Below are 26,769 nucleotides of genomic sequence, written 5' to 3' on the forward strand. Positions count from 1 at the left end.
TTCAGGGTATCTTTCTGACCCAGGGACTGAACCTACCTCTCCTGCACTGCAGGTCGATTTTTTACTGCTGAGCCACCAGTGAAGCCCTACATTGAAAGTACTGAAAGAAAAATACTGCCAACCAATAATATAATATCTGGCATTATTATCCTTCATAAACAAAGGAGAAATAAAGACTTTCCCACATAAACAAAAGCTGGAGACTGTATCACCATTAGATCTGCCTTTACAAGAAATTCTAAACAGGGTCCTTTAAGTTGAAATTAAAAGACAATAAACAGCAACACAATAGCATTCTTATTTATAAAGTCACTGATAAAGTTAAATATATAAACAAATACAGAATACTATAATACTGTTAGCTATAGTACATAACGTGCTTTAATTCTGGCATAGAAATTAAGAGATAAAAGTATAAAAATAACTATAAAAAGATGCTAATGGATATACAATGTAAAAAGATGTATCTTGTGACATCAATAACATAAAGTGGAGGGGAAGTAAAGTGTAGAGTTGTATGTGTAACAGAAGTCAAATTTTTATCAACTTAAAAGAGATGGTTACATTTTATGTAAGCCTATGGTGATCATAAAGAAAATGCCTATAGATGATACACAAATGAAAATAAGAAAGGAATCAAAACATGTCACTACACAAAAATCAATAAAACATGAAGGAAGACAGCAAGAGACAAAAAAGGCTGCAAGATAAACAGAAAACAATGAACAAATGGCAATAGTAAGTTCTTCCTTTTCAATAATTACTTTAAATTTAAATGGATTAAAGTCCTCAAAAGATATAGAATGGCTGAATGGATTTTTTTTAAAGACCCAAATACATGCTGTCTAAAAAAACTCACTTTTTTAAAAAGACAAACTCAGGTTGAAACTGAAGAGATGGAAAAAGACATTTTATGCAAATAGTAACCAAAAGAGCACATGGGTGGCCACATTTATATCAGACAAAATAGACTTGATATCAAAAACTGTCAAAAGAGACAAAGAAGGGCAAAAAATATCACAGTAAAACGATTAACTAACCAAGAAGATATAACAATTAAAATATGTATATATGCAAACAACATCAGAGCACACAAATATATAAAGTGAATATGAACAGACTAAAAGGGGATATAAATAGCAACACAATAATACCAGAGAAATTTAATATTGCACTATCAATAATGGATATAACATCCAGATAAAAAATGACTTGAAAAATGTTTATAGATCATATAGACCTAGCAAACATATACATATCAATCTGCCCAACAGAGTAGCATATGCATTCTTTTAGTGTACAGAGACCATTTTCCAGGTTAGGTTATATGTTACGTTACAAAACAAAACTTAACTTTAAAAATACTGAAATCATACCAAGTATCCTTTCTGATTCCAACAGAATGAAACTAGAAATTAAAAGAAAATTGGAAAATCCCCAAATATGTGGAAATTAAACAACACACTCTTGAACAACCAAGGGCCAAAGAAGAAATCGAACGGGAAATTAGAAAATATCTTCAGACAAATTATAATAAAAATACAATGTGTCAAAACTTACAGAATGCAACAAAACAATTCTAAAAAGGAAGTTTATAGTGATAAATGCCTATATTAAAAAGAAGAAAGAGCTCAAACAATCTGACTTTACATCTTAAAGAACTAGAAAAAAGAACAACAAACTAGGTCCAAAGTTAGCAGAAGGAAAGAAATAATAAAAATTAGAGCTGAAAAAATAAACAAAATTGACCTTTAGTAGACTAAGGGAAAAGACTCAGATAAATAAAGAAAATTAAATAAGAGACATTACAACTGATGCCATGAAAATAAAAAGGATCATAAGTGACTACAGGCATACCTCTTTTTATTGCACTTTACTTTATTGTGCTTCACATATATCGTGTTTTTTACAAATTGAAAGTTTGTGGCAACCCTGCGTCAACCAAATCTATCAGCACCATTTTTCCAACAGCATTATTTTTAGATTAAGATATGCACATTTTAAAACGTGTTAATGCATGCTTAATATCCTATAGTATAGTGTAAACATAACTTTTATATGCATTAGGAAAATTTCAGGTGAGTTACTTTATTGCAGTGGCCTGGACCAAACCTGCAATATCTCCAAGATATGTCTATTCTATGAACAATTATAAACTAACATACTGAATAACATAGAATAAATAGACAAATTCCTGGAAACATACAACTTACCAACACTGAATCATGAAAAATATAAAAAAAAATTTAACACACCAATAATGAGTAAGAAGATTGAATTTGTAATCAAAAACCTCCCAACAAAGGAAAGCCCTGAACCCAATGGCTACACTGCTGAATTCTATCAAACATTTAAAAATGAATTAACACCAATCCTCCTCAAACTTTTTCAAAAAACTTAAAGAGATAGGAACAAACTAATTTTATGAGACCAGCATTACCCTGATACCAGAGCCAGAGAAAACACAAGAAAAGAAAACTACAGACCATTATCCTGATCAATATAGATACAAAAATCCTCAATAAAATATGAGCAAACCAAATCTAATAGCACTTTTTAAAAGCATCATACACCATGACCAAGTGGGAAATATCCCTAGGACACAAGAATGATTTGACATAGAAAAATCAATCAGTGTGATACATCACACTCAAAGGACAAAAGATAAAAATCACATGATAATCTCAAGAGATGCAGAAAAAGCATTGATAAAAATCCAGCATCCTTTCATGATTAAAAAAAACCCAAACCACTAAACTAATCACAAACAGAAGGAAATTGCCTCAACATAAGAAGGCAATAGATGAAAAGCACACAGCTAACATACTCAGTGGTGAAAAACAGAGCTTTTTTTCTAAGATCAGGAACAAGATGCCTACTTTGGTTACTTCTATTCACATAGTACTGGCTGTCCTAGCCAGACAGGCAAGAAAGAATAACAGAAGGTATCCAAATGGGAAAGGAAGAAGTAAAATGATTTCTGTTCACAGATGACATGATTTTATACATAGAAAACCCTAGAGACGCCACCAAAAAAAACTGGTAAAATTGATAAATGAATTCAGTAAAGTTGCAGTATTCAAAATTAACATACATAAATCAGTTGCATTTCTAAACATTAACAATGAATTATCCAAAAAAAAAAAAAAAAAAGAAACAGAGTAAGAAAGAAGGAGGGAAAAAAGAAAGTAAATAAGTCTCATTCACAATAGCATCAAAAGAATACAATACTTAGGACTAAACATAATGAAAGAGACCAAAGACTTGTACACTGAAAATTACAAAACATTGATGAAAAATTAAAGAAGGAACAAACAAATGTAAAGACATCCCATGTTCACAGATCAGAAGAAATCATTTGTTAAAATGTCTAGACATCTAAAGTGATCTACTGATTCAAAGTTATCCCTATAAATTCTTAATGGCATTTCTTAGAGAAAAAGAAAAAAAAATCTCCAAATTCATATGGAACCAAAATAGACCCCAAATAACCAAAAGAATTTTGAGAAAGAACAAAGCTGGAGGCTTCACACTTCCTTGTTCCAAAACATATTACAAATCTACAGTATTTAAAACAGTATGGTATTGGCACAAAAACAGACAATAGATCAATGGAACAAATAGGAAAGCCCAGAAATAAATCTATGTATATATATTTAATTGATCTTTGTCCAGGATGCCAAGAATATATAATGAGAAAAAACTGTTTTACAAGTGGTACTAGAAAAACTGAACATGCACATGCAAAAAAAGAAAGAAAGAAACTGGACCCTTACCTCACACCACACACAAAAATCAACTCAAAGTGGATTCAAGACTTAAACCTAAAACCTGAAACTGTAAAATTCCTAGAAGAAAACAGGAGAAATGCTTTATAATATTGGTCTTAGTAATGATCTCCAAGAGCACAGTTAACAAAAGGAAAAATAGGCAAGTGGAACTACATCAAACTAAAAGCCTTCTTCACAGCATAGGAAACAATCAAGAAAATGAGAAGGCAGTCTATAAAATAGGAAAAAAAAATTTGTAATTCATATATTTGATAAAAGGCTAACCTCCAAAACAAATAAGGAACTCCTACAACTCAATAGTGAAAATACTAATAACCCAATTTAGAAGTGGGCAAAGGACTATTCAGACATTTTTCCTAAGAAGACATACAAATGGTACATGAAAAGATGTCCAATATCATTAATCCTTAGGGAAGTGCAAATCAGAACTATGATGATATTTTATAATAACTATAAATGGAATATAACCTTTAAAAATTTTGAATCACTATATTGTACACCTGTAACTTATATTAACATTGTACAACTATACTTCAATTAAAATATTACATGAGTATTTATTTGAGGAAAACAAATACATGACCCTTACTACATAAGATTGTATACATTTAGGTAAAGAACTGGAGAAGGAAATGGCAACCCACTCCAGTACTCTTGCCTAGAGAATCCTGTGGACAGAGGAGCCTGGTGGGCTGCCATCTATGGGGTTGCACAGAGTCAGACACGACTAAAGCGACTTAGCATGCATGCATGCATTGGAGAAGGAAATGGCAACCCACTCCAGTGTTCTTGCCTGGAGAATCCCAGGGACGGGGGAGCCTGGTGGGCTGCTGTCTATAGGGTCACACAGAGGTGGACACAACTGAAGCGACTTAGCAGCAGCAGGTAAAGAACTGTAGAAACACACACAGAGATACACACACAATGAGACATTCCCTCACATCTGATTAGGATGGTCATTATCAAAAAATAAAGAAAGAGAACTCTGGTGGTGCAGTGGATGAGAGTTCACCTGCCAGTGTGGGGGACATGGGTTTGATCCCTGGTCCAGGAGGATTCCATGTGCTGCAAAGCAACTGGGCACCACAAGCACCACAACTACTGAGTCCATGCTCCAGAGCCTGTGTGCCGCAACTACTGAAGCCCACATGCCTAGAGCTGTGCTCCACAACAAGAGAAGCCACCCCTATGAGAACCCTGTGCACCACAACTAGAGAGTAGCCCCTGCTTGCCGCAACTAGAGAAGGCCCAAGCAAAGCAATGAAGACCCAGTGCAGCCAAAAATAAATAAATAATTAAAATTAAGAAAGGAAGAAAGACAAACGTTGGCAAAGATGTGAAGAAACTGGAATCTTTGTGCACTGTTGGTGGGAATATAAATTGGTGCAGCCACAGTGGAAAATACTATGGAAATTCCTCAAAACACTGAAAATAGAACTACTATTTAATCATGTCCAACTCTTTGGAACCCCATGGACTGCAGCACACCAGGCTTCCCTGTCCATCATCAACTCCCAGAGTTTAATCCAGCAATCCAACTTTTGGGTATTTATCCAAATAAATTGAAATAAGAATCTCAAAGAGACATTTGCATTCCCATGTTTGCTGAGGCATTATTTACAATAGCCAAGTTGTGAAAACAACCTAAATGTCCATTGATGATGAATGGATAAAGAAATGTACTATGTACATGCCTATCTCTTTAAACAGAAGGAAATACTGTCATATGTGAAAATAGAAATGAACTTTGAGGACATTACACTAAGTGAAATAAGTCAGTCACAGAAACACATTACATGATTCCATTTATATAAGGTATCTACATTAGTCAAACTCATAAAAGCAGGAAGTAAAATGGTGATTTCCAGGAGCTGAGGTAAGGGGAAAATGGGGAGTTACTGTTCAAGGGATATAAAGTTTCAGTTACAAAAGATGAAAAAGTTCTAGAGATCTGCTGTACAAAATTGTGCTAATAATTAACAGTGTTGTTCTGTACACTTAAAAATTTGTTAGGAGGATAGATGTCATGTTACACAGTTGTTTGTTTGTTTGTTTTACACAATAAAAATAGAAGGAAAAAAGTGGAAGCAAAATTAAAACTTTCTCAGGCAAACAAAAACTGAGGGGAATTGTCACCAGTAGATTTTCTATCAAATATTTTTAAGAGAAGTATTTCAGAGAGAAGGAAACTTGGATCTACATAAAAAAGGAAGAGTGTCAGAGAATAAATGCAGGTAAAATAAAATCTTTTTTTCTTATTTTTAATAGAACTGTTCAAAGTAATAATTGCAACAATATATTGAGTGATTTTGCATTATGAATAAATGAAATGAATGAGAATAATAAGAGATGAGGGGAAGAACTGATAATACTCGAAGTTACTACTTGTGAAATGATAAGTGTTATGTGAGTAGTTGTTGTAAGTGCTGTCAGAGTAGTTGTAAATGGATATTTCAAGCTCTAGGGAAATCACGAAAATTCTTCCTAAAAGAGAAGAGAAAATGAAATCATACAAAATGTTTAACTAAAACCAGAGAAGGTAGTACAAGGGGGGTAGCAAAGAAAGAACAAGTGCAATGAATAGAAAACAGTTACAACATTTTAGATATTAATCCAACTATAATAATAATCACTTTAAATATGAATGGTCTAAATATGCCAGTTAAAAGATAGAGACTCTCAAAGTGGATTAAAAAACAAGACTCAATTATATATTGTCTACAAGACACAGATTACAAGCAAAGGAATGGAAAAAGACATATTAAGAGTAATCAAAAGATAGCTGGACTAGCTATGTTAATTTCAGAAAAAGTTGATTATCAGACCATGGAAAACTATCAGGGATAAAGAGAGAGAATTACATGAAGATAAAAAGGCCATCTCTCCAACAAGATAAAGCAATCCTTAACACAAATGCATCTAACAAAAGAACATCAAAACACTTGAGGGAAAAGAAAGTGATAGAACTGGAAGGAGAAATAGATGGCTCCACTATTATAATCCATCCCTCTATCAGTATCAGTAAATTCAGCAGGTCAAAAATTGATAAGGATGTAGTTGAAAAGAATAGTATCATTCATCTAGTTGATCTAATCAACATTTATTGAAAATTTGATTCAAGAACAGCAAATACAAATTCTTAAGTTCACATGAACATTTACAAAGATAGATCCAATTCTGGGACATAAAATACAATGGAACAGATTTATAACAATAGAAATCAACAAATGGTGCTGGGACAATTGGATCAGTTCAGTTCAGTCGCTCAGTTGTGTCTGACTCTTTGCAACCCCATGGACTGCAGCACACCAGGCTTCCCTGTCCATCACCAGCTCCTGGAGTTTACTCAAACTCATGTCCATTGAGTCGGTGATGCCATCCAACCATCTCATCCTCTGTTGTCCCCTTCTCTTCCCACCTTCAATCTTTTCCAGCATTACGATCTTTTCCAATGAGTCAGTTCTTCGCATCAGGTGGCCAAAGGATTGGAGTTTCAGCTTCAGCATCAGTCCTTCCAATGAATATTCAGGACTGATTTCCTTTAGGATGAACTGGTTGGATCTCCTTGCAGTCCAAGAGACTCTCAAGATTCTTCTCCAACACCACAGTTCAAAAGCATCAATTCTTCACCACTTAGCTTTCTTTATAAATCCAACTCTCACATCCATACATGACTAATGAAAAAACCATAGCTTTGACTAGATGGACCTTTGTTGTCAAAGTAATGTCTCTGCTTTTTAATATGCTGTCTAGGCTGGTCATAACTTTTCTTCCAAGGAGCAAGTGTCTTTTAATTTCATGGCTGCAGTCACCATCTGCAGTGATTTTGGAGCCCCCCAAAATAAAGTTTGTCACTGTTTCCATCGTTTCCCCATCAATTTGCCATGAAGTGATGGGACCAGATGCCGTGATCTTCGTTTTCTGAATATTGAGTTTTAAGCCAACTTTTTCACTTTCCTCTTTCACTTTCATCAAGAGGCTCTTTAGTTCTTTGCTTTCTGCCATAAGGGTGGTGTCATCTGCATATCTGAGGTTACTGATATTTCTCCCAGCAATCTTCATTCCAACTGTGCTTCATCCAATCCAGCATTTCTCATGATGCACTATAGGCAGGGTGACAATATACAGCCTTGATGTACTCCTTTCCTGATCTGGAACTAGTCTGTTGTTCCATGTCCAGTTCTAACTGTTGCTTTTTGATCTGCATACAGATTTCTTAGGAGGCAGGTCAGTTGGTTTGGTATTTCTGTCTCTTTAAGAATTTTCCACAGTTTGTTGAGATCCACACAGTCAAAGGCTTTGGCATAGTCAATAAAGCAGAAGTAGATGTTTTTCTGGAACTCTCTTGCTTTTTTGATGATCCAGCGGATGTCGGCAATTTGATCTCTGGTTCCTCTGCCTTTTTTAAAACCAGCTTGAACATCTGGAAGTTCACGGTTCATGTACTGTCAAAGTCTGGCTTGGAGAATTTTGAGCATTACTTTGCTAGCATGTGAGATGAGTGCAATTGTGCAGTAGTTTGAGCATTCTTTGGCATTACTTTTCTTTGAGATTGGAATGAAAACTGACCTTTTCTAGTCCTGTGGCCACTGCTGAGTTTTCCAAATTTGCTGGCATATTGAGCACAGCACTTTAACATCATCTTTTATGAATTGAAATAGCTCAACTGGAATTCCATCACCTCCACTAGCTTTGTTCGTAGTGATGCTTTCTAAGGCCCACTTGACTTTGCATTCTAGGATGTCTGGCTCTAGGTGAGTGATCACACCATCATGATTATCTGGGTCGTGAAGATTTTTTTGTATAACTCTTCTGTGTATTCTTGCCACCTCTTCTTAATATCTTCTGCTTCTGTTAGGTCCATATCATTTCTGTCCTTTATTGAGCCCATCTTTGCATGAAATGTTCCCTTGCTATCTCTAATTTTCTTGAAGAGATCTCTAGTCTTTCCCCTTCTGTTGTTTTCCTCTATTTCTTTGCACTGATCACTGAGGAAGGCTTTCTTATCTCTCCTTGCTATTCTTTGGAACTCTGCATTCAAATGGATATGTCTTTCCTTTTCTCCTTTGCCTTTTGCTTCTCTTCTTTTCACAGCTATTTGTAAGGCCTCCTCAGACAACCATTTTGCCTTTTTGCATTTCTTTTTCTTAGGGATGGTCTTGATCACTGCCTCCTGTACAATGTCACGAACCTCCATCCATAGTTTTTCATGCACTCTGTCTATCTAATTCTAATCTAAGATCTACTTCCTTGAATCTATTTGTCACTTCCACTGTATAATCATAAGGGATTTGATTTAGGTCATACCTGAATGGTCTAGTGGTTTTCTCTACTTTCTTATCCACATACAAAAAAATTAAATTGGACTCCTACCTCACATCATATGTAAAAATTAGCTCAGAAAAGGATTAAAGAGCTAATACTATAAAATTCTTAGAAAGACATATCTTCATAGCCTAGATTAGGCAATAGTTTTTTAGACATAACACCAAAATATAAGCAAAGTAGATAAAATAGATGTATTGGACATCATCAAAATTAAACAAAATAAAAATTTTTGTGCTTCAAAAGATACCATCAAGTGAGTAAAAAGAAAACCCACAAAATGGGAGAAATTTTTTGCAAATCACACATTGGATAAGAGTATATAAAGAAGAATGTACAAAGAAATGTTGCCACTCAAAAATGAAAAGATGAATTAACTCACATAAAAAATGGACAAACGATTTGAGTAGACGTATTTCCACAGAAGATATTAAAATAGCTAAGAAGCACAGGAAATATCATTAGCCCTTAGAGAAATGGAGGGTGACTGCTACTAGTAAGGGGTTTCTTTTGAGGGTGATGGAAATATTCTGGACCTAAACAGAGATGATGGTTGCACAACATAACATATAAACAACCACTGAGTTGTACATTTTTTAATGGTGAATTTATGGTATGTTAATCGTATCTCAATAATGAGACAAGTAATCCAATTTAACAACAGGTGAAGGATCCGAATAGACATTTCCCCAAATGAAGGTGCACCAGTTGCCAATAAGCACATGAACGAGGTTCAACATCACGAGTCATTAGGGAAATGCAAATCAATATCACAATAAGGTAGCATTTCATACCTTTTAGGAAGGCTATAATCTATAGTCAAAAAGACTAATGATAACAAATGTTGGTGAGGATGTGGAGAAAGTGGAACCCTCATAAATTATTAGTAGGAACATAAATTGGTGCGGCCACTTGGAAAAGTCTCACAGTTCCTCTAAATGTAAAACAGAGTTACTGTATGACCCACCAATTTCACTCCTAGGTATCTACCCAAAAGAAATGAAAACATGTCCACACAAAGACTTGTACATGAACCTTCATAATAACACCATTCACAATCCATATGTCCACAAGCTGGTGAATGGAAGAACAATATGTGGTATTCATACAACGGAATGCTTTTCATTATATGACAATTTAAAAAGCAGTGTACTGGTAAGTGCAACAGCACTGATGAACCTTGAAAACATGCTGAAAGATGCCAGACACAAAAGGCCATATGTTGTGTCATTTCGCTTATATGAAATGTTCAGAATAAGCAAATCTATAGTGACCTAAAGTATTTCAGTGGTTGCCTTGGTCTGGCAATAGAGAGTCACTGCTAATGAATATGGATTTGTTTGGAGAATGATGAAAATCTTCTAATATTGATCATGGTGATGGTTGCACAACTCTGAATTTACTTAAATTAATTTAACACTTTAAATGGGTGAACTGTATAGTATGTGAATTATATCTCAATAAAGCTGTTATATTAAAAAGGAAATGGCAACATTTTATTTCTTAAGTACATAAGTGTTCATTTTATGATAATCCTTTAAATTTGCATTCAGAGTATTCTCTTTGTAGGTGAAACACATGCCTCCATAAAGACATTTTTTTAGAAGTCTGACAGACCTGGATTCTAATTCTGGCTCAACCACTTAACAGTTATGAGTACTTGGGCAGACTACTTAACCTTCCAATGTCTTATCTGTAAAGCAGAGATGGTAATAATAGTAACTCTATCATAGGCTTTTACATCATGTGCTTGGCACATTGTCAGTGTTATTATTAGCTCTAAGCAGTTGAGCCACTTGCCTAAATAATCCAGAGTCATGGCTTCTCTTTCTTTAAACTCCAACGTCCATATTTGCTATTTCATGAAAATTCACAACTTTCATCAGGGAAGTAAAACTGACCTCCAAGGAGGACCTACTGAATTCTACTTTCAAAATGCCCTTATAAAGCCAATCAAACCCCTCACAAAACAGGACAAAACCAAAGTTTCCATCACTTTCTGAGGGTTGGTGTCAACTAGTGTTCCAGCCTGGCTCTGGGAGTTCAAGTCAAATTAAGAGAAAAGTCTTTTCTGTCTATAGCAGCCTCCAGAATTATGTTGGTCTGAATCTAGACTCTGAGTCCACTCATAAGAGCCTCTATGTGTTGTTCTTCCTATTGTCCCACCTGGATTTCTAGCACACAGTTTCAAAGTCAAAATTGTCTTCAAGTCTATCCTACAGAATCCTGGTCCCGATGACTATATCAGTGAATGTGTCAAGGATGAGTTGTCAGAGGGTAAGGAAGGGCAGGAGAGACATGAGCTCAGCTGGATCCCTTGCAAGGACTCTTAAAGGAGACAGTGTTCTGCTGTTCTCCATGAATCCAAAAGCTTATATTCGTGTATAATTATAATCAGAGATCTTTGCTTAAAATACGTGACACATAATTTCATGTCTATTTCTCTCAAGAGTCTACACTCCATGAGGCAAGGGACCTTCTCTTCCTTGTTCACAACTGGATCCCCATCAGCTACTATAGGACTTTGCACATAGTAGGTGCTCAATAAATTACTTGTTACATGAATGGGCAATAAAACCATATAACAATGAATCAATTTCTGGTATGATGAACAGGGATAATCAAGAGTTCAGAGGGAGACTCTAGATTTCCAAATAGGTAGTCTGAGGAAAGGGTATCATTGCAAAACAGCTTTTGGGGGGAAATGTTAATAATTTACCTGTGCTGGGTGAGCACATTTACAGCTGAAGGATGATTTGCACAATACGCCAGATACATAGATTTAAAATGAGGCATGAGGCTCAGAAGACAACCACCTACTTTGTGTTGGTTTTCTGGAAACCTGTAAGTAAAACAAGTGGAACACACAATGTAATAGAGAAAACAAGATAAAGGAAGATAATTTCTGCTAAACCTGGCAACATGCAAACCTTTTGAATTCTTTTGCCAAAGTTAAAAAGAAACTTCTATATTATAACCATTTTATCTATGAAATGCAAATTCTTGGCCACTGCTTTAAACCCCAGCCACCAACATAGCTCCAATACATAGAGTCAGATACTTATTTTGCATTAATAGGGGTTCTAAGATGCTTATTCAAATTATGATATTCAAATTTAGCCAGACACACTAAAAATACTCTTGATTAATTTACATGAAGTTCAAGTACAGATAGTTTAGTTAGTAAAAAAAATCCGCCTGCAGTGCAGGAGACCCTGGTTTGATCCCTGGGTTGGGAAGATCCCCTGGAGAAGGGATAGGCTACCCACTCCAGTATCCTTGGGCTTCCCTGGTGGCTCAGCTGGTAAAGAATCCACCTGCAATGTGGGAGACCTGGGTTCCATCCTGGGTTGGGAAGATCCCCTGGAGAAAGGAACAGGTACTCACTCTACTCTTCTGGCCTAGAGAATTCCATGGACTGTATAGTCCATTGGGTCACAAAGAGTCGGACGTGACAGAGCAACTTTCACCTCACTTCACTTCAAGCACAGACAAAACTAACTGAATCCAGAAATGACACATCACAAAGAAGTTTTATGTAGTCTTGGTGGCAGTTGCTAGGCAAGGTGACACCCAGATGTTTAAAATTACAAGTCACCTATCTTAGTTTGCAAAAAACTCAGAAAAGCACAAGAAAAAAATTACTTGGAATTCCACCATTCAGAGATATCCATTATAATAATTTTGGCTTATTCTTTGGACTCTTCTATGTATTTCTCTATAAAATGGAAAACAAAGATGACAAATCTAGATGGCAATCTGCTCTTAGTCACCATCTTTCCATACCAATCATCTGGATCCCTATCAGCATTTGGAGTGGCTCTTGAGGTCTCCTTGGGAGGGCTCTCATCAGCTTCCTCCATGGACAACCACTTGTGCTTCACTAAGTTCAAGAAACAGGCAATTGCCCCCAAGTTCCCTATAGACAACAAAAGTCACCAATGTCTGAGATCCACCCCTTGGACAACTAATCTTGCTCCAGAAGTAAATTGCCTGATGATCATCACAGTTCACTCTGCAGTATGAAGTTGAACACCTCAATGATCTAGCTAGCCTTCAGTCATGTATTGTGCTTCACATAAAGGCATTACTTGGAAAAGTAATTTGCTATGTACGAATTATCATCTAATATCCATAGTCAATTTAGACCTTATTTGTCAATATAATTTTTAAATAGAGCCAGAAGTAATTGACTAGATGTAGAACACTGATACGCAACTAGTGGTCTGACACTGTGAATACCACCACCTACTGAATTTTCTCTGTTGTTGTTGTTGTATAGCTGCTCAGTCATGTCCAACTGTTTTGTGACCCCATGGACTATATGTAGCCCGCCAGGCTCCTCTGTCCATGGGATTTCCCAAGCAAGAATACTGGAGTGGGCTGCCATTTCCTTCTCCAGGGGCTCTTCCTGACCCAGGGATTGTACCCCCATCTCCTGCTGTGCAGGCAGATTCTTTATCACTGAGCCACCAGGGAAGTCCAGATTTTCTCTGTATTGGGGCAATTTACTAAAGTTGTAATAAATGTATAAATGCATAAATACAAAGTGCCCATATCTAAGACAACAGTCAAAAGAAAACAAAATGCACATTAAAAAACCCCAATGTTGCTATCTTAATGGCAATGTGAGACACTTACTTTGAACATTCTTCCAAGGCTTGGCAGAGCGTCTGTTGAAATGTACATACTTCTTCAAAGTTTCCCAATAAAGATGTAAACTCCACAGTACTCAGACTGAAAAATATATATATGCAGCTTCAGTGAAGAGAACTTGGGGATGACATCAGCTATCTCTCTCTAGTCTGGTTATTGATAGTTTGCTAGTAACTGGCAAATGGGACAAAGGAAGCAATTCTTATATTTTAACTTTTGCTTCTGAATTGACACCAACTCTGTGGTCTTAAGCAACTTTCTAAAACTTCTTTCTTTGATTTCCTTTTCTATAACAAGAATAATGATCCTAAAGAAAATGAGTGTTTACAAGGGACATTAGGTATTTTACAAAGTGAGGAGTAAATGAGTAACAAGTGCTTAACATCTGAACATTGACAGAGAACAGATTGGTGGTTGCAAAAGGTGGGGAGAGGGGATGGGTAGAATGGATTATGGTGGTCAAAAGGTTCAAGCTTCTAGTTATAAAAAAAGGAAGGCATAGGGATGGAATGTATGGCATGGTGACCATAGTCAATAATACTGTACTGCATATTGGAAAGTTTCTGAGAGAGTAGGTCTTAAAAGTCCTCATCACAAGAAAAAAATTTTGTAACTATGTGTGATGATAAATGTTAACTAGATTTACTGTAGTGATTATGTCACAATATATACAAATACTGAATCATTACACTGTACATCTGAACTAATATAATGTTTACATGTTAATTGTATCTCAATAAAAAATAAGAATCTAAAGTAGGTAGAATACATCACAGTTGGGAATAAGTGTAAAAACTTTTGAATTCTCTTCCCTAGAGGAGCTGGGACAGTAATCGGAAGATATTATATATGCCATATAAGGCATAAGGAAAAAGAGCAAAATCCAGCTTCTCTTAAATTAAAAGGCTTATAAATCAACTCAAGGAAATCTGGAGAGGAAGTAGGAGGGAAGAAATAGTACTGATGTGTGTGTTTGTTTTTGGAATGGAATGGAATCAAACAAAGACAAACTGAACAATTTTATCCATCACCTCTGTACTAAGAATTTTCCCATCTTTTCTTCTCCTAACAAAAAAAAAAAAAAAGGAGCCAACACTAGTATAGCGCTTAACACTGAGGTAAGCATTTTACAAATAACAACTTGTCTTAACCTTACAACAACTTTATGAGATAGATACTATTGCTGTCTCCATTTTACACATAAGGAAACCCCCACACAGAGAGGTTACACAAATCAGCCAAAGTCACAAAGCCAGTGAATGGTGAAGCCAGAAGTTGAACTCAAACATTCTAGGTCCAGAGTAAACGCTCCTAACCACTTTTTGATAGAAAACTTTTCTGAAGATTGACTTAAAAGGCCAACGTCTGCCACATGTTATTTCTCCTTAATATAATAATACTAGGAGAGGATTTACAGGAGACTAATTTTTGCTGACAAAGAAAAGGAAGACCCAAACAGATGTTACCAGTAACCCCTAGAGTATAAAAAGCACCCAGTTCCTCCACTCTGATGCCCTCTTGAACCACAAGCTGAAAAACCCCTCTCATGGGTGTCAAAAGTGAAACCATTTAGCCGGCTTTCCTGGCTGTTGCTCCCCTAGAGCAGCAGGAACTTGACTGAGCACTTAGCTGGACCCTTCAGGATTAAACAGTAAACAGTCTGCTTTGCTCAAATCATTTCGGGGTCTACAAGACAGAACCAATGGAAAGTGACTGTAAGTGCATTTTGAATTTCCATGAAACAGTGTGGTTCGGGCTCGGTTCTCTCACCTCCTCTGCCCTGGCTCTTTTCCTTTCCTTGCCTTTGTCTAGTTCTTGATTGCTCATCAATCACTCCTTTATTTGAAATCTTGCCCTCTCTGCTGTCAGCTTTAACACATCAGTGTCCCTCTCCTCCTCTGCCTGTCACCTCTAGAACACAGACCCACATTTCACTCAGTGGCAGGAGACACAGCGGGCTGAGTCTGGCCACTGACTAGACCATGTGATGGGCAGGGCAGTGAGCCTCTCTGGGATTTGGTTTTCTTATTTATTCAGTGAGGAAAGTCATTTCTTCCAGGGCACTAGACCCAATGATTCACTGAAGTTCCATTCAGCTCTAAGAACTATGATTCACAGAGCACTTCATGTTTTACAAAATAATAACAAAAGCTACTTTGTTGTTGATCATTTAAACTCTGAAAAAACACAGGAATACAAAATCCTTTCATACTGAAGTAGGATTCCCATAGTGTCATGAAAATAACCAAGTGGGAAATTTAGTAGGATATTATGTCTAAGCAAGCATGATTTAGAAAAAGGGAGAAAATAGTGAAATACATCATTAAACTTATTTAAGCTAGAAGCCAACAATTTAGGCAATTGTTTGGCAAAAATATACTCAAACTGAAGTAAAATAAGAGGTTTTTGTCCTCCACTCTACTTATCAACTGCTAAATTTTCTATTTGACTTAAATCATAATCTCTAGGAAAGCTTAATCCATTAAAATAAAAACACAAAAATGCAGTTGGACATTATTTGTTACATATGCCAGGTCTACAAGCACCAAAAAAATGAGTGGTCAACAGTTTTCTTTTGTGAAAAGTAAGTTTGCAATTCAGGCCTTCAGATTTCCACGACCAGAATAAGGTTCGAATATTAGATTGTGAAAAACATCCTAACATCTCTTTCTCATTCTCTTTGGCCTGGGTGAAATACTGGCTTGAATGGCTCTTAGAAACACTCACAAAACGCCACGCTTTTTCCACTCTCAGAGCATGGGAAAGAGTTTCTGCCCTGGCAAGCAAAGGTCACAGCAAGCAGAAGACTTTCCAGTGTCTGTGCTTTTTGCATAAAAACATCAGCAAGTCCTTTTTCTGGAAGGTAAAACCAAATATATCCCTTTAAAAACAGACAAGACAAAAATGGTGACAGACAGAAAAGCAGATCGACTCATTCCCGCCACAGCCAGAAGAGAAAGTCAAGCTCTCCAAGAGCAACATCTTGCATAATTTCTGTTGCCTTGACCATGTTCTTGGCAACCTGTGATCTGTGGAAATTCTTCTAAAGGGCAAAATCAATTATTCACTGACATAAGAGTAATGACTCCATATGCTGACATTATCTTGCTTTCCTTAGTGAGGGGTTTAAAATATAAAACTTACTTGTTATTGGACTGCAGGGGTCTTAAGTAAGTAACAAGAAGAGACTGAAGTTCTTTAGCATAATCTTTTTCAGTGTCCAAGATATTCTGTAACACCTATGGGGAAACAAAGATCAAGGTATTGTAATTGTCAGAAAAGTCCAAAATAAAATACAGTTTTAGATCTTTTAATCAAATTATATGAAAGAAAAGTCTTATTTACTCAGGCTAGCACTGTAAGGAACACAAAATCTGAACGCATTCTAGCAAACTAATAATTGCATGACAACTGGTTATATTGCATAACTCACACAAACATGTTTTTTCAGAATTACCTTTATTTGGAGGGGCCTTACCATTTACATAGTATGGCTCAGAATGCTTTTGTGTGCTTTAAATTATTTTATCCTCAGTAAAAGTCTCAGCTAACAAAGGATCATCATTGCCATTTTATGGTTGAGAAGATTGAGACCAACTACCCCAAGACATAGAGATTCAATGTCAGGATAACTTCACGATAACTGATATCAAACACCAAAACAGATTTTTTTAAATGATATTTTTGAGAAGATCTTTAGGTGACAAAATCTGAGGACACTGAATTTTTAAACAGGGTTAAAACTGGTTTTTTAATTAAAAGTAAGAAGTGCTAATATAAACATTTCAAAGAGATAAAGAAGCTGAAATGTGAGGAATTAAATGATGCTTACCAGTATTATTAATGATAGCCAAAAGAAAATACTCTAGGCAAAATAATCAATAAATAGGTCCACAGTTTCTCTTCCCCTACCAGCCCTGGAGTCATGCCCCATTTCCCAGCCTTTTGTGGAGGCAGCTACAACCTTTATTCCAAGCTCTTAGAGATCCACCAAGCTAATATTTTGGTGTACTTTCTCTCATATCTTCTAATCCATTCAACACAAATTTACTGAGTGTCTATGTGGTGACAGGGCTTCCCTTGTGGCTCAGCTGGTAAAGAATCCACCTGCAATGCGAGAGAACTGGGTTCGATCCCTGGGTTGGGAAGATCTCCTGGAGAAGAGAAAGGCTACCCACTCTAGTATTCTGGCCTGGAGAATTCCATGGACAGTCCATGGGGTCGCAAAGAGTCGGACACGACTGAGCAACTTTCACTATGCGGTGACAAAGGCCATACCTGCCCTCAGGGAGTTTCTACTCTATCTGCAGAGGGAGACATTAAACGGGGGGCTCATAGGAGCATGTGAAGCATTCTTAGCCAGGAGAAGCCCCTTAACCTACCAACATGCCAGATGTGTACTCACAAGACAGTGCATGATGATCTGCTTTTGAAAGGTGGAATGGAAAAACCGCCTGGAGGTCCAGGTAGCTGTGGGTTTTTTTGAAACAACTGAACTGAAGGGTAGTAGTCCAGGCTCTGCTACCAATGAACAGGTTGCTTCAGTTTTAAGGTTTCACTTACCTCATCTCAGATTGTGACATCTCACCTACCTCAGGGACCATTGTGAAGAGGTAAGGGAGACACTGTACATGTGGGTACTGGGTGAGTTGGGAAACAGTCCCTTCCAATTTAAAGGGTTAAAAGAAAGGTTCCTCAATGGCAGTTATTGATATTTCAGAGCAGATTACTCTCTGTTGTGAGGGGATGCCCTGTGCACTGTAGGATGTTTAGCAACATCATTGGAATCTACCCATCAGATAGCTGCACACCACCCCCTACCCAAGTATGACAATAAAAAATGTGCCCAGACCATGCCAAATGTCACCTAAAGGGCAATATCACCCCTAGCCGACAAGGACATAGGCTATAGGGGTGGCCTCAAAAGTTAGGGCTTAAGTTGTAGCCCCTCCTGCCAGCTACTCATGTCTACTTTCAGTTTCTCTGTTCCTTAAGAAGGAATGCCTACTCTAAAAATAAGCGTGCACCTAGGGGCCTGGAGGTACCAATGCGCTGTGAAATTAATCCAATAATGGAATAGCAATGTTACCCCCTATAGGAAGTCAAAGCACAATAAAGGAAATTAGAAACTATCTTGAGATGAATAAAAAAAAAAAAACATAAAAAACTTGTAGGATGTAGTTAAAATAGTGTTTGGAGACTGCCTATATCAAAAAGGAAGAAACAGGACTTCTAGTTGCCACTCCAGCATTTAAGGCATTTGCTAGTCATCACTCCACCCTAAAAACAAGCAAATAGCTTTAAAAAAAATGGGAAAAAGAACTTTGCTTACATTTATTTGTCAGGGAATTGAGGTCACAGGGGAAAAATGATACACTCAAAATTAGAGAAACAGACAAGCAGATAGAGATCATATATTGCTGGAGCAGAAAATCATAAGTCTCCACAGGAATGGGAAGCAAGGTAGGAAAACCTGAACTGTAATTGATGAGTTGCTGGAGGCTCACTTTGCTGTACACCTTAAACTAACAACACGAACACTGTTAACTATACCCCAATATAAAATAGAGTTTTTAAAGAGATATTTTTTAAAAAGTGGTGCTGGGACCACTGGATAAGTACATGCAAAGAAAGAATTTGCACTCCTACTTTACATCATATTAAAAAATTAACTCAAAATGGATGCCGGAGTTAAAATTACAAAACCCTGAGAAGAAAACAGAAGAGGAAATCTTCCTGACCTTGGATTTGGCAATGGATTCTTGGATGACACCAAAAGCACAAGCAACAAGAGACTAAAGATGGATAAATTGAAATTCATGAAAATTAAAAACTTTTATGTAGTCGCTAAGTCATGTCCAACTCTTTTGCAACCCCATGGACTATAGCCCACCAGCTCCTCTGTCCATGGGATTCCTCAGGCAAGAATACTGGAATGGATTCATGGCAATGTATGGCAAAACCACTACAATATTGTAAAGTAATTAGCCTCCAATTAAAATGAATAAATTTATTAAAAAAAAAAAAAGAATACTGGAGTGGGTTGCCATTCATTTCCTTCTCCAGGGGATCTTCCCAACCCAGGGATCAAATCCATGTCTCCTGTGTCTCCTTTGGATTCTTTACCATGGAGCCACCAGGGAAGCTCAGCAAAGGACATTGTCAAGAAAAAGACAACCCACAAAATGGGGAAAATATTTACAAATCATGTATTTGAAAAGGGTCTACTATTCAGAATTTACAACTCAACAATAAAAGTAATCAATTAAAAGTTGGCAAAGGATTTAAATAGACATCTCGCAAAGAAGATATACAAATGGCCAATATGCACATAAAAAGATAGTCAACATAGTTAACCACTGCTGCTGCTGCTGCTGCTAAGTCGCTTCAGTCGTGTCCGACTCTGTGCAACCCCATAGACGGCAGCCCACCAGGCTCCCCCGTCTCTGGGATTCTCCAGGCAAGAATACTGGAGTGGGTTGCCATTTCCTTCTCCAGGGAAATGCTAATCAAAACCACAATACTACTTCACACTAAGAGTGGCTATAATAAAAAGAAAAAATAGAAAACAAAAAGGGTTGGTGAAGATATGGAGAAACTGGAACCTTCATACATTGCTAGTGGGATAGTCAAAAACTTTCTATGGAAAGTAGCTACTGTGGAAAACAGTTCGGCAGTTCCTCAAAAAGTCAGACATAGAGTTATCATATGACCCAGTAATCCATTACTAGAAAAAATGAAAAAATATGTCTATGTAAATATTTGCACATCTATTTTCACAACAGCATTATAAATAATAACCCAAAGGTCCATTAGGTGATGGATGGATAAACAAAACCTATTATATCCATACAATGGAAAATTAATCAGTCAAAAAAAGCAATGAGTTACTAAGACACAACGTGGATGAACCTTGAAAATGTTATGCTAAGGAAGAAGCCAGACACAAAATAACAAAGATTGTATGATTCAATTTATATGAAACATCCAGAATAAGGAAAACCTACAGAGACAGAAAGTAGATTAGTGGTTGTTAAGGGCTGGAGGGAGTGAGTACTAATGGGTACAGGGTTTCTTATTGAGATGATGAAAATGTTATAAAATAAGATGGTGGTGATCATCACACAACTCTGTTAATTTACTAAAAATCAGTGAATTGTACACTTTAAAGTGGTGACTTTTGTGGTATGTGAATTATATATCATTATAGCTGTTATCTTAAAGTCAAAGGACAAATTTCTCATCTGTTAACAGAAATTTTTCTGTTTTTTCTCTGAGTTCAAGTCCTTATCCAGTAGAATATCCTTCCAAACTCAATTTGTCCATCCTTACACCTCTCTGCCCAGCTGAGCTGTTGTTCACTGCAGTGTATCAAATAATCCCTTTACTCACACTCAGCACTGGGATTCATTTTTTATTCTTAGAAATGGAAAGAGCTGCACTAGAATTAAACAGGACCACAGTTATTAAGAGGTAAAACTCATATACAGATTTCCTTTTTAGCAATATTTATTTGTCTACAGTATTCGTATTGAAAGAAAAAGAGGCTGGTGGCCTGACTTCCCACTTATATCCAGGAGAGAATGAAGTCAGTTTATCACTTCCTTTGTTCACATTTTTCTGAAGAGACCATGTCTGGTAATGTACTGTCTCAAATTCTCAACCTTGCTTTCAAGCACCGTTGTCTGAAACTGTCATACTACCCAGATAATAATGTTCATTAAAAAAAAAAGAAAAAGAAAAAAAGAAAACAAAACACAATCATTGCCTGAGGGAATTTTTAAATTAGAAATTTTGAAGACATTATTTACATCATAAAGTGTGATTTTTTTAAGACAATTAAACATCACTACTTTAACTCCAAGGTTGCTATAATTCAACCTCCCTCCCCGTTGAAACAGTTTTATTATTTCAACTTCCTTTAAAATGCAATCATCTCAAGTTCCCTTAAGAGAAAGGACTAAGATTTTGCAAGAAAGGTGCCAACTGCCCTGCTCCAATGGGTTTTTTGGAGTGTGCTAAGCAAAGCAGTATTCCAAGGGTTCTATCTGCGCTGCAATCACTCGTACAGGACAAACAGAAGTAGGAAGGCACACTCCTTACTGCCTTTGACTGACTTCTAGAAAACTGAATGAAAACATATACAGAACTCATACTGTTGCAAGTTTTGAGAGTGGCTGAATGCTGATTTCATGGCTGCAATCACCATCTGCAGTGATTTTGGAGCCCAAAAAAATAAAGTCTGACACTGTTTCCACTCTTTCCCCATCTATTTCCCATGAACTGATAGGACCAGATGTCATGATCTTCGTTTTCTGAATGTTGAGCTTTAAGACAACTTTTTCACTCTTCTCTTTCACTTTCATCAAGAGGCTTGTCAGTTCCTCTTCACTTTCTGCCGTAAAGGTGGTATCATCTGCATATCTGAGGTTATTGATATTTCTCCCGGCAATCTTGATTCCAGCTTGTGCTTCTTCCAGTCCAGCGTTTCTCATGATGTACTCTGCATAGAAGTTAAATAAGCAGGGTGACAATATACAGCCTTGACGTACTCCTTTTCCTATTTGGAACCAGTCTGTTGTTCCCTGTCCAGTTCTAACTGTTGCTTCCTGACCTGCATATAGGTTTCTCAAGAGGCAGGTCAGGTGGTCTGGTATTCCCATCTCTTGAAGAATTTTCCACAGTTTATTGTGATCCACACAGTCAAAGGCTTTGGCATAGTCAATAAAGCAGAAATAGATGTTTTTCTGGAACTCTCTTGCTTTTTCCATGATCCAGCAGATGTTGGCAATTTGATCTCTGGTTCCTCTGCCTTTTCTAAAACCAGCTTGAACATCTGGAAGTTCACAGTTCACGTATTGCTGAAGCCTGGCTTGGAGAATTTTGAGCATTACTTTACTAGCGTGTGAGATGAGTGGAATTGTGCGGTAGTTTGAGCATTCTTTGGCATTGCCTTTCTTTGGAATTGGAATGAAAACTGACCTTTTCCAGTCCAAAATCACTACAGATGGTGATTGCAACCATGAAATTAAAAGATGCTTACTCCTTGGAAGGAAAGTTATGACCAATCTAGACAGCATATTCAAAAGCAGAGACATTACTTTGCCAACAGAGGTCCGTCTAGTCAAGGCTATGGTTTTTCCAGTGGTCATGTATGGATGTGAGAGTTGGACTGTGAAGAAAGCTGAGTGCTGAAGAATTGATGCTTTTGATGTGGAAGAAGCATCAAAACCATGCTGTGGTGTGGGAGAAGACTCTTGAGAGTCCCTTGGACTGCAAGGAGATCCAACCAGTCCATCCTAAAGGAGATCAGTCCTGGGTGTTCTTTAGAAGGAATGATGCTAAAGCTGAAATTCCAGTACTTTGGCCACCTCATGAGAAGAGTTGACTCATTGGAAAAGACTCTGATGCTGGGAGGGATTGGGGGCAGGGGGAGAAAGGGACGACAGAGGATGAGATGGCTGGATGGTATCACCGACTTGATGGACATGAGTTTGGATGAACTCTGGGAGTTGGTGATGGACAGGGAGGCCTGGTGTGCTGCAATTCATGGGGTGGCAAAGAATCGGACACGACTGAGTGACTGAACTGAACTGAACTAAATGCTGATTTTACAAGCTAGATTGACAAAGGGGATTAATGAGTCCTTCGTTAAATAATGCAAAATGTGTTTGAATGATGATGTACTAAACAGTATTGCCCTTGCTGTGGTGTGATTAGTAGAAATGCTCATCACGGTGGATGCCTAAAATTCTTTCCCAAATTCACTTGGACTTTTATTGCTTTCCTCAATCTCAATAGACCAACTGATGAACTTTGGAGACTGGTTCTTTATTTTTCAGGCCACAGGGCATCTACTGTAAAAGGATTAAAAAGGGAAGCAGACAGAGAAGGCTATGTGTTCCCAAACAGAAGGCCTCAGTGGTGAGTCAGAAGGCAGGGAGTTTGGCAGGACAACCAACTTCAGAGCAGTACAATCTGATTGAGATGAAATCCACTCAAATACTAAAATAGACTGTCCAGACATTGCCTTTGCTTCCCTGACTCCTTCTTCACAAGGACAACGGAGTATCCTTTTGCTCAATTAACTTTTGACTAAATTCCGAATAAAACAGATGGTTAGAAGCCATAGAAAAAGAGGTAGAGACCTTTTGAACCTCCATCCCATGCTACTGATTTTCCAGTAAAATGTATTTCCTCCACTTCCTGGAAAGGCTTTAGAGTGAATTCATTTTGATATCTCTGTTTTCCAAAGGGAACAAATCATATAGATCTGAGGAAATTATTTTAAGGGGCTAAAATGCAGAAACAAAGGCTGAATATAGAGATAAGTCCCATGATAAAGGAAAACTATAACGGCCTTAGGAAAACTTAAGTCTAAGCCAAACCACTGTGTTATAGGAATTCTGAGATAATCATGATGCCTACAAAAAATGAGTTTGTGTTGGTAAACTACTATGAAACAGGAAAGGACAATACATTTTGTATCTATACCATATTTGGCTTATATGACAGAAGAGCCACTTGCTTACATTCAAGTGCAGTGGTCAATTTCACTTCTCCAGGTCCTTGGTTTTCACACAACAAGCAGCACCATGCCCTGTAATTGACAGACTCAGCAAAACAGAATTGGACTCTGAAAACTCTCATCATCTCCCCAGCTTCAGGTGGAAGACATAGATGGATGAGTCAAACAGGAAGTAAGAAGGCAAAAAAGAATAGGGCATATGGAGAAGGAATAAATGCATAGATGAGTAAGGTAGTTTAGATTAGTGGTTTAAAAAAGAGAGAATGCACAGAAGTATTTTAGAGCAGTGAAATTACCCTGAACAACACTCTAAAGGTAGATAGATGTTATTATACATTTGTCCAAACCCCTAGAATGTCCAACATCAGGAGTAATGGCAATGTCAACTCTGGACTTTGGTGCTAATGATGTGTCAATGTAGGTTCATCAATTGTCACAAACATACCACTCCGATGGGACATGCTGATAGTGGGGAGGCTATGCATGTGTGGGGGCAGGGGTATACAAGACATCTCTCCCTTTTGATCAATTTCACCATGAAGCTAAAACTGCTCTAAAATATAAAGGTTTTTTTTTTTTTTTAAGAAGGGTAGATAAGCACTAGAAAAGTAGAGAAAAAAATCTTCCCACCTTTCCTACCGAATGGAGGCACTGAAGACAGACTGGTTAGGCATCTGCTATATATTACAATAAAGTAGAAGAAAGTTAGAAAAAATAAACAATACTGGGCCTTACTTATTATATTTGCCTATTTGACTGTAGGGAAATATCTCTACAGATATACAGTTGCAGACAGAGGCAACTTCCAGAGTTTAGTACAGGCAAACCTCGTGTTATCGCACTTTGCTTCATTTCACTTTGCGGACATCGTGTTTTTTCACAAACGGAAGGTGTATGGCAGTCCTGAATCAAGCAAGTCTACTGGCGCCGTTTTTCTAACAGCATTCGCTCACTTCAGGTCTCTGTGTCACTTTTGGTAATTCTCCCAAGAGTCTACACTTTATTGTTATTATTATATTCATTGTGTGATCGGTGATCTTTGATATGACTACTGCAGAAAGATTACAACTCGCTGAAGGCTCAGATCACAGCATTTTTAACAATAAAGTATTTGTTAATCAAGGTGTGTACATTGTTTTTTAAGACATGATGCCATTGCACACTTAATAGATGACAGTAAAGCATAAACAGGGACTTCCCTGGAGGTCCAGTGGTTAAGACTTCACGCTTCCACTGCAGGAGGCACGGGTTTGATCCCTGGTTGGGGAACTAAGATCCTACATGTTGTGCAGCATGGTCAAAAATATTTTAATTAAATTTTAAAAATTGGATAGGACTTCAAAGAAAAATAAAGTGGAAACATAAGTCTCATATGCACTGGGAAACCAAACAACTCATGTAACTCAGTTTCTTGCGATGCTCTGGAATCAAATGGGCCTTCCCAGGTGGCTCTAGTGGTAAAGAATCTGCCTGCCAAAGCAAGAGACTCAAGAGACATGAGTTCAATCCCTGGGTCAGGAAGAACCCCTGGAGAATGGAACCCACTCCAGTAATGGCAACTGGAACGGCAACCCACTCCAGTATTCTTGCCTGGGAAATCCTATGGACAGAGGAGCCTGGCAGGCTACAGTCCATGGGGTCACAAAGAGTCAGACATGACTGAGCATCTGAGCACTCATGGAATCAAGTCTGCAATATCTTTGAGGGGTACTTGTATCAGGATTACTGTGAGCCTGGCCTATTTGTGGCAGCACAAAGGACCACATTCTTACAGTGGGCTGCACTTGTTGCAATAAATAAGGAATTTCACCCTCTGAGAGGCATTTTAATGGGAATGGAAGAGAATGCAGTCCCTTCTGCAGGGACAGGTTGTAGGCACATACATTCTTGCCGGGATGAATATGCTCACATGGTTCTCCCTGCCTGACTCCCCTTCCAGCTCTTCTCTGCTTATCTAAGCCCTAACATGCCCTCAATCCTCTCTGCCATTCAACTTTTTCCTGTTGCTGTTGTTGTTTAGTTGCTAATTCATGTCTGACTTTCTGTGACCCCATGGACTATAACCTGCCAGGCTCCTCTGTCCATGGAATTGTCCAAGCAAGAACATGGGAGTGGGTTGTCATTCCCTTCTCCAGGGGATCTTCCCGACCTGGAGATAGAACTTGTGTCTCCTGTACCTCCTGCATGGGCAGGCAGATTCTTTACTAATATTTTCCTTTATTGATTTTTGAATTTTAGTTCAGTGAGTATCAGAATCGCCTGTGAGGAATAGAGAGAAGGCAGCTGAGGGAACTGTTTAAAAATGCTGTTTACTAGGACCTGTGGCCAAAGACTCTGATGTAACAAGCCAGATGTGGATCCCAGATATCTACAGTTTTAATGGTCTCCCTGGGGGCTTTCGAATGCAAAAGATTTCCCAACCACATCTGGAGCAACTCATCTTAGGACAGTTTGTCACTTGACATCATT

General features: G+C 37.5%; 1 protein-coding gene across 7 annotated transcripts in view; it reads right to left on the reverse strand.

The window, feature by feature from the left end:
- Nucleotides 1-26,769, reverse strand: part of ARHGEF6 (Rac/Cdc42 guanine nucleotide exchange factor 6) — a 117,313-nt gene that overhangs the window by 37,843 nt on the left and 52,701 nt on the right. For all 7 annotated transcript variants that reach the window (XM_040266255.1, XM_040266254.1, XM_040266253.1 and 4 more), the window contains 3 exons: nt 16,917-17,011; nt 13,758-13,853; nt 11,836-11,958 (listed from right to left, as the gene is read on the reverse strand). In XM_040266255.1, coding sequence (XP_040122189.1) covers nt 11,836-11,958; nt 13,758-13,853; nt 16,917-17,011 — 314 coding nt within the window. The remainder of the gene's footprint in view (nt 1-11,835; nt 11,959-13,757; nt 13,854-16,916; nt 17,012-26,769) is intronic.

This window comes from Oryx dammah, unplaced genomic scaffold, assembly GCF_014754425.2.
Source record: "Oryx dammah isolate SB20612 unplaced genomic scaffold, SCBI_Odam_1.1 HiC_scaffold_23, whole genome shotgun sequence".
NCBI lineage: Eukaryota > Metazoa > Chordata > Mammalia > Artiodactyla > Bovidae > Oryx > Oryx dammah.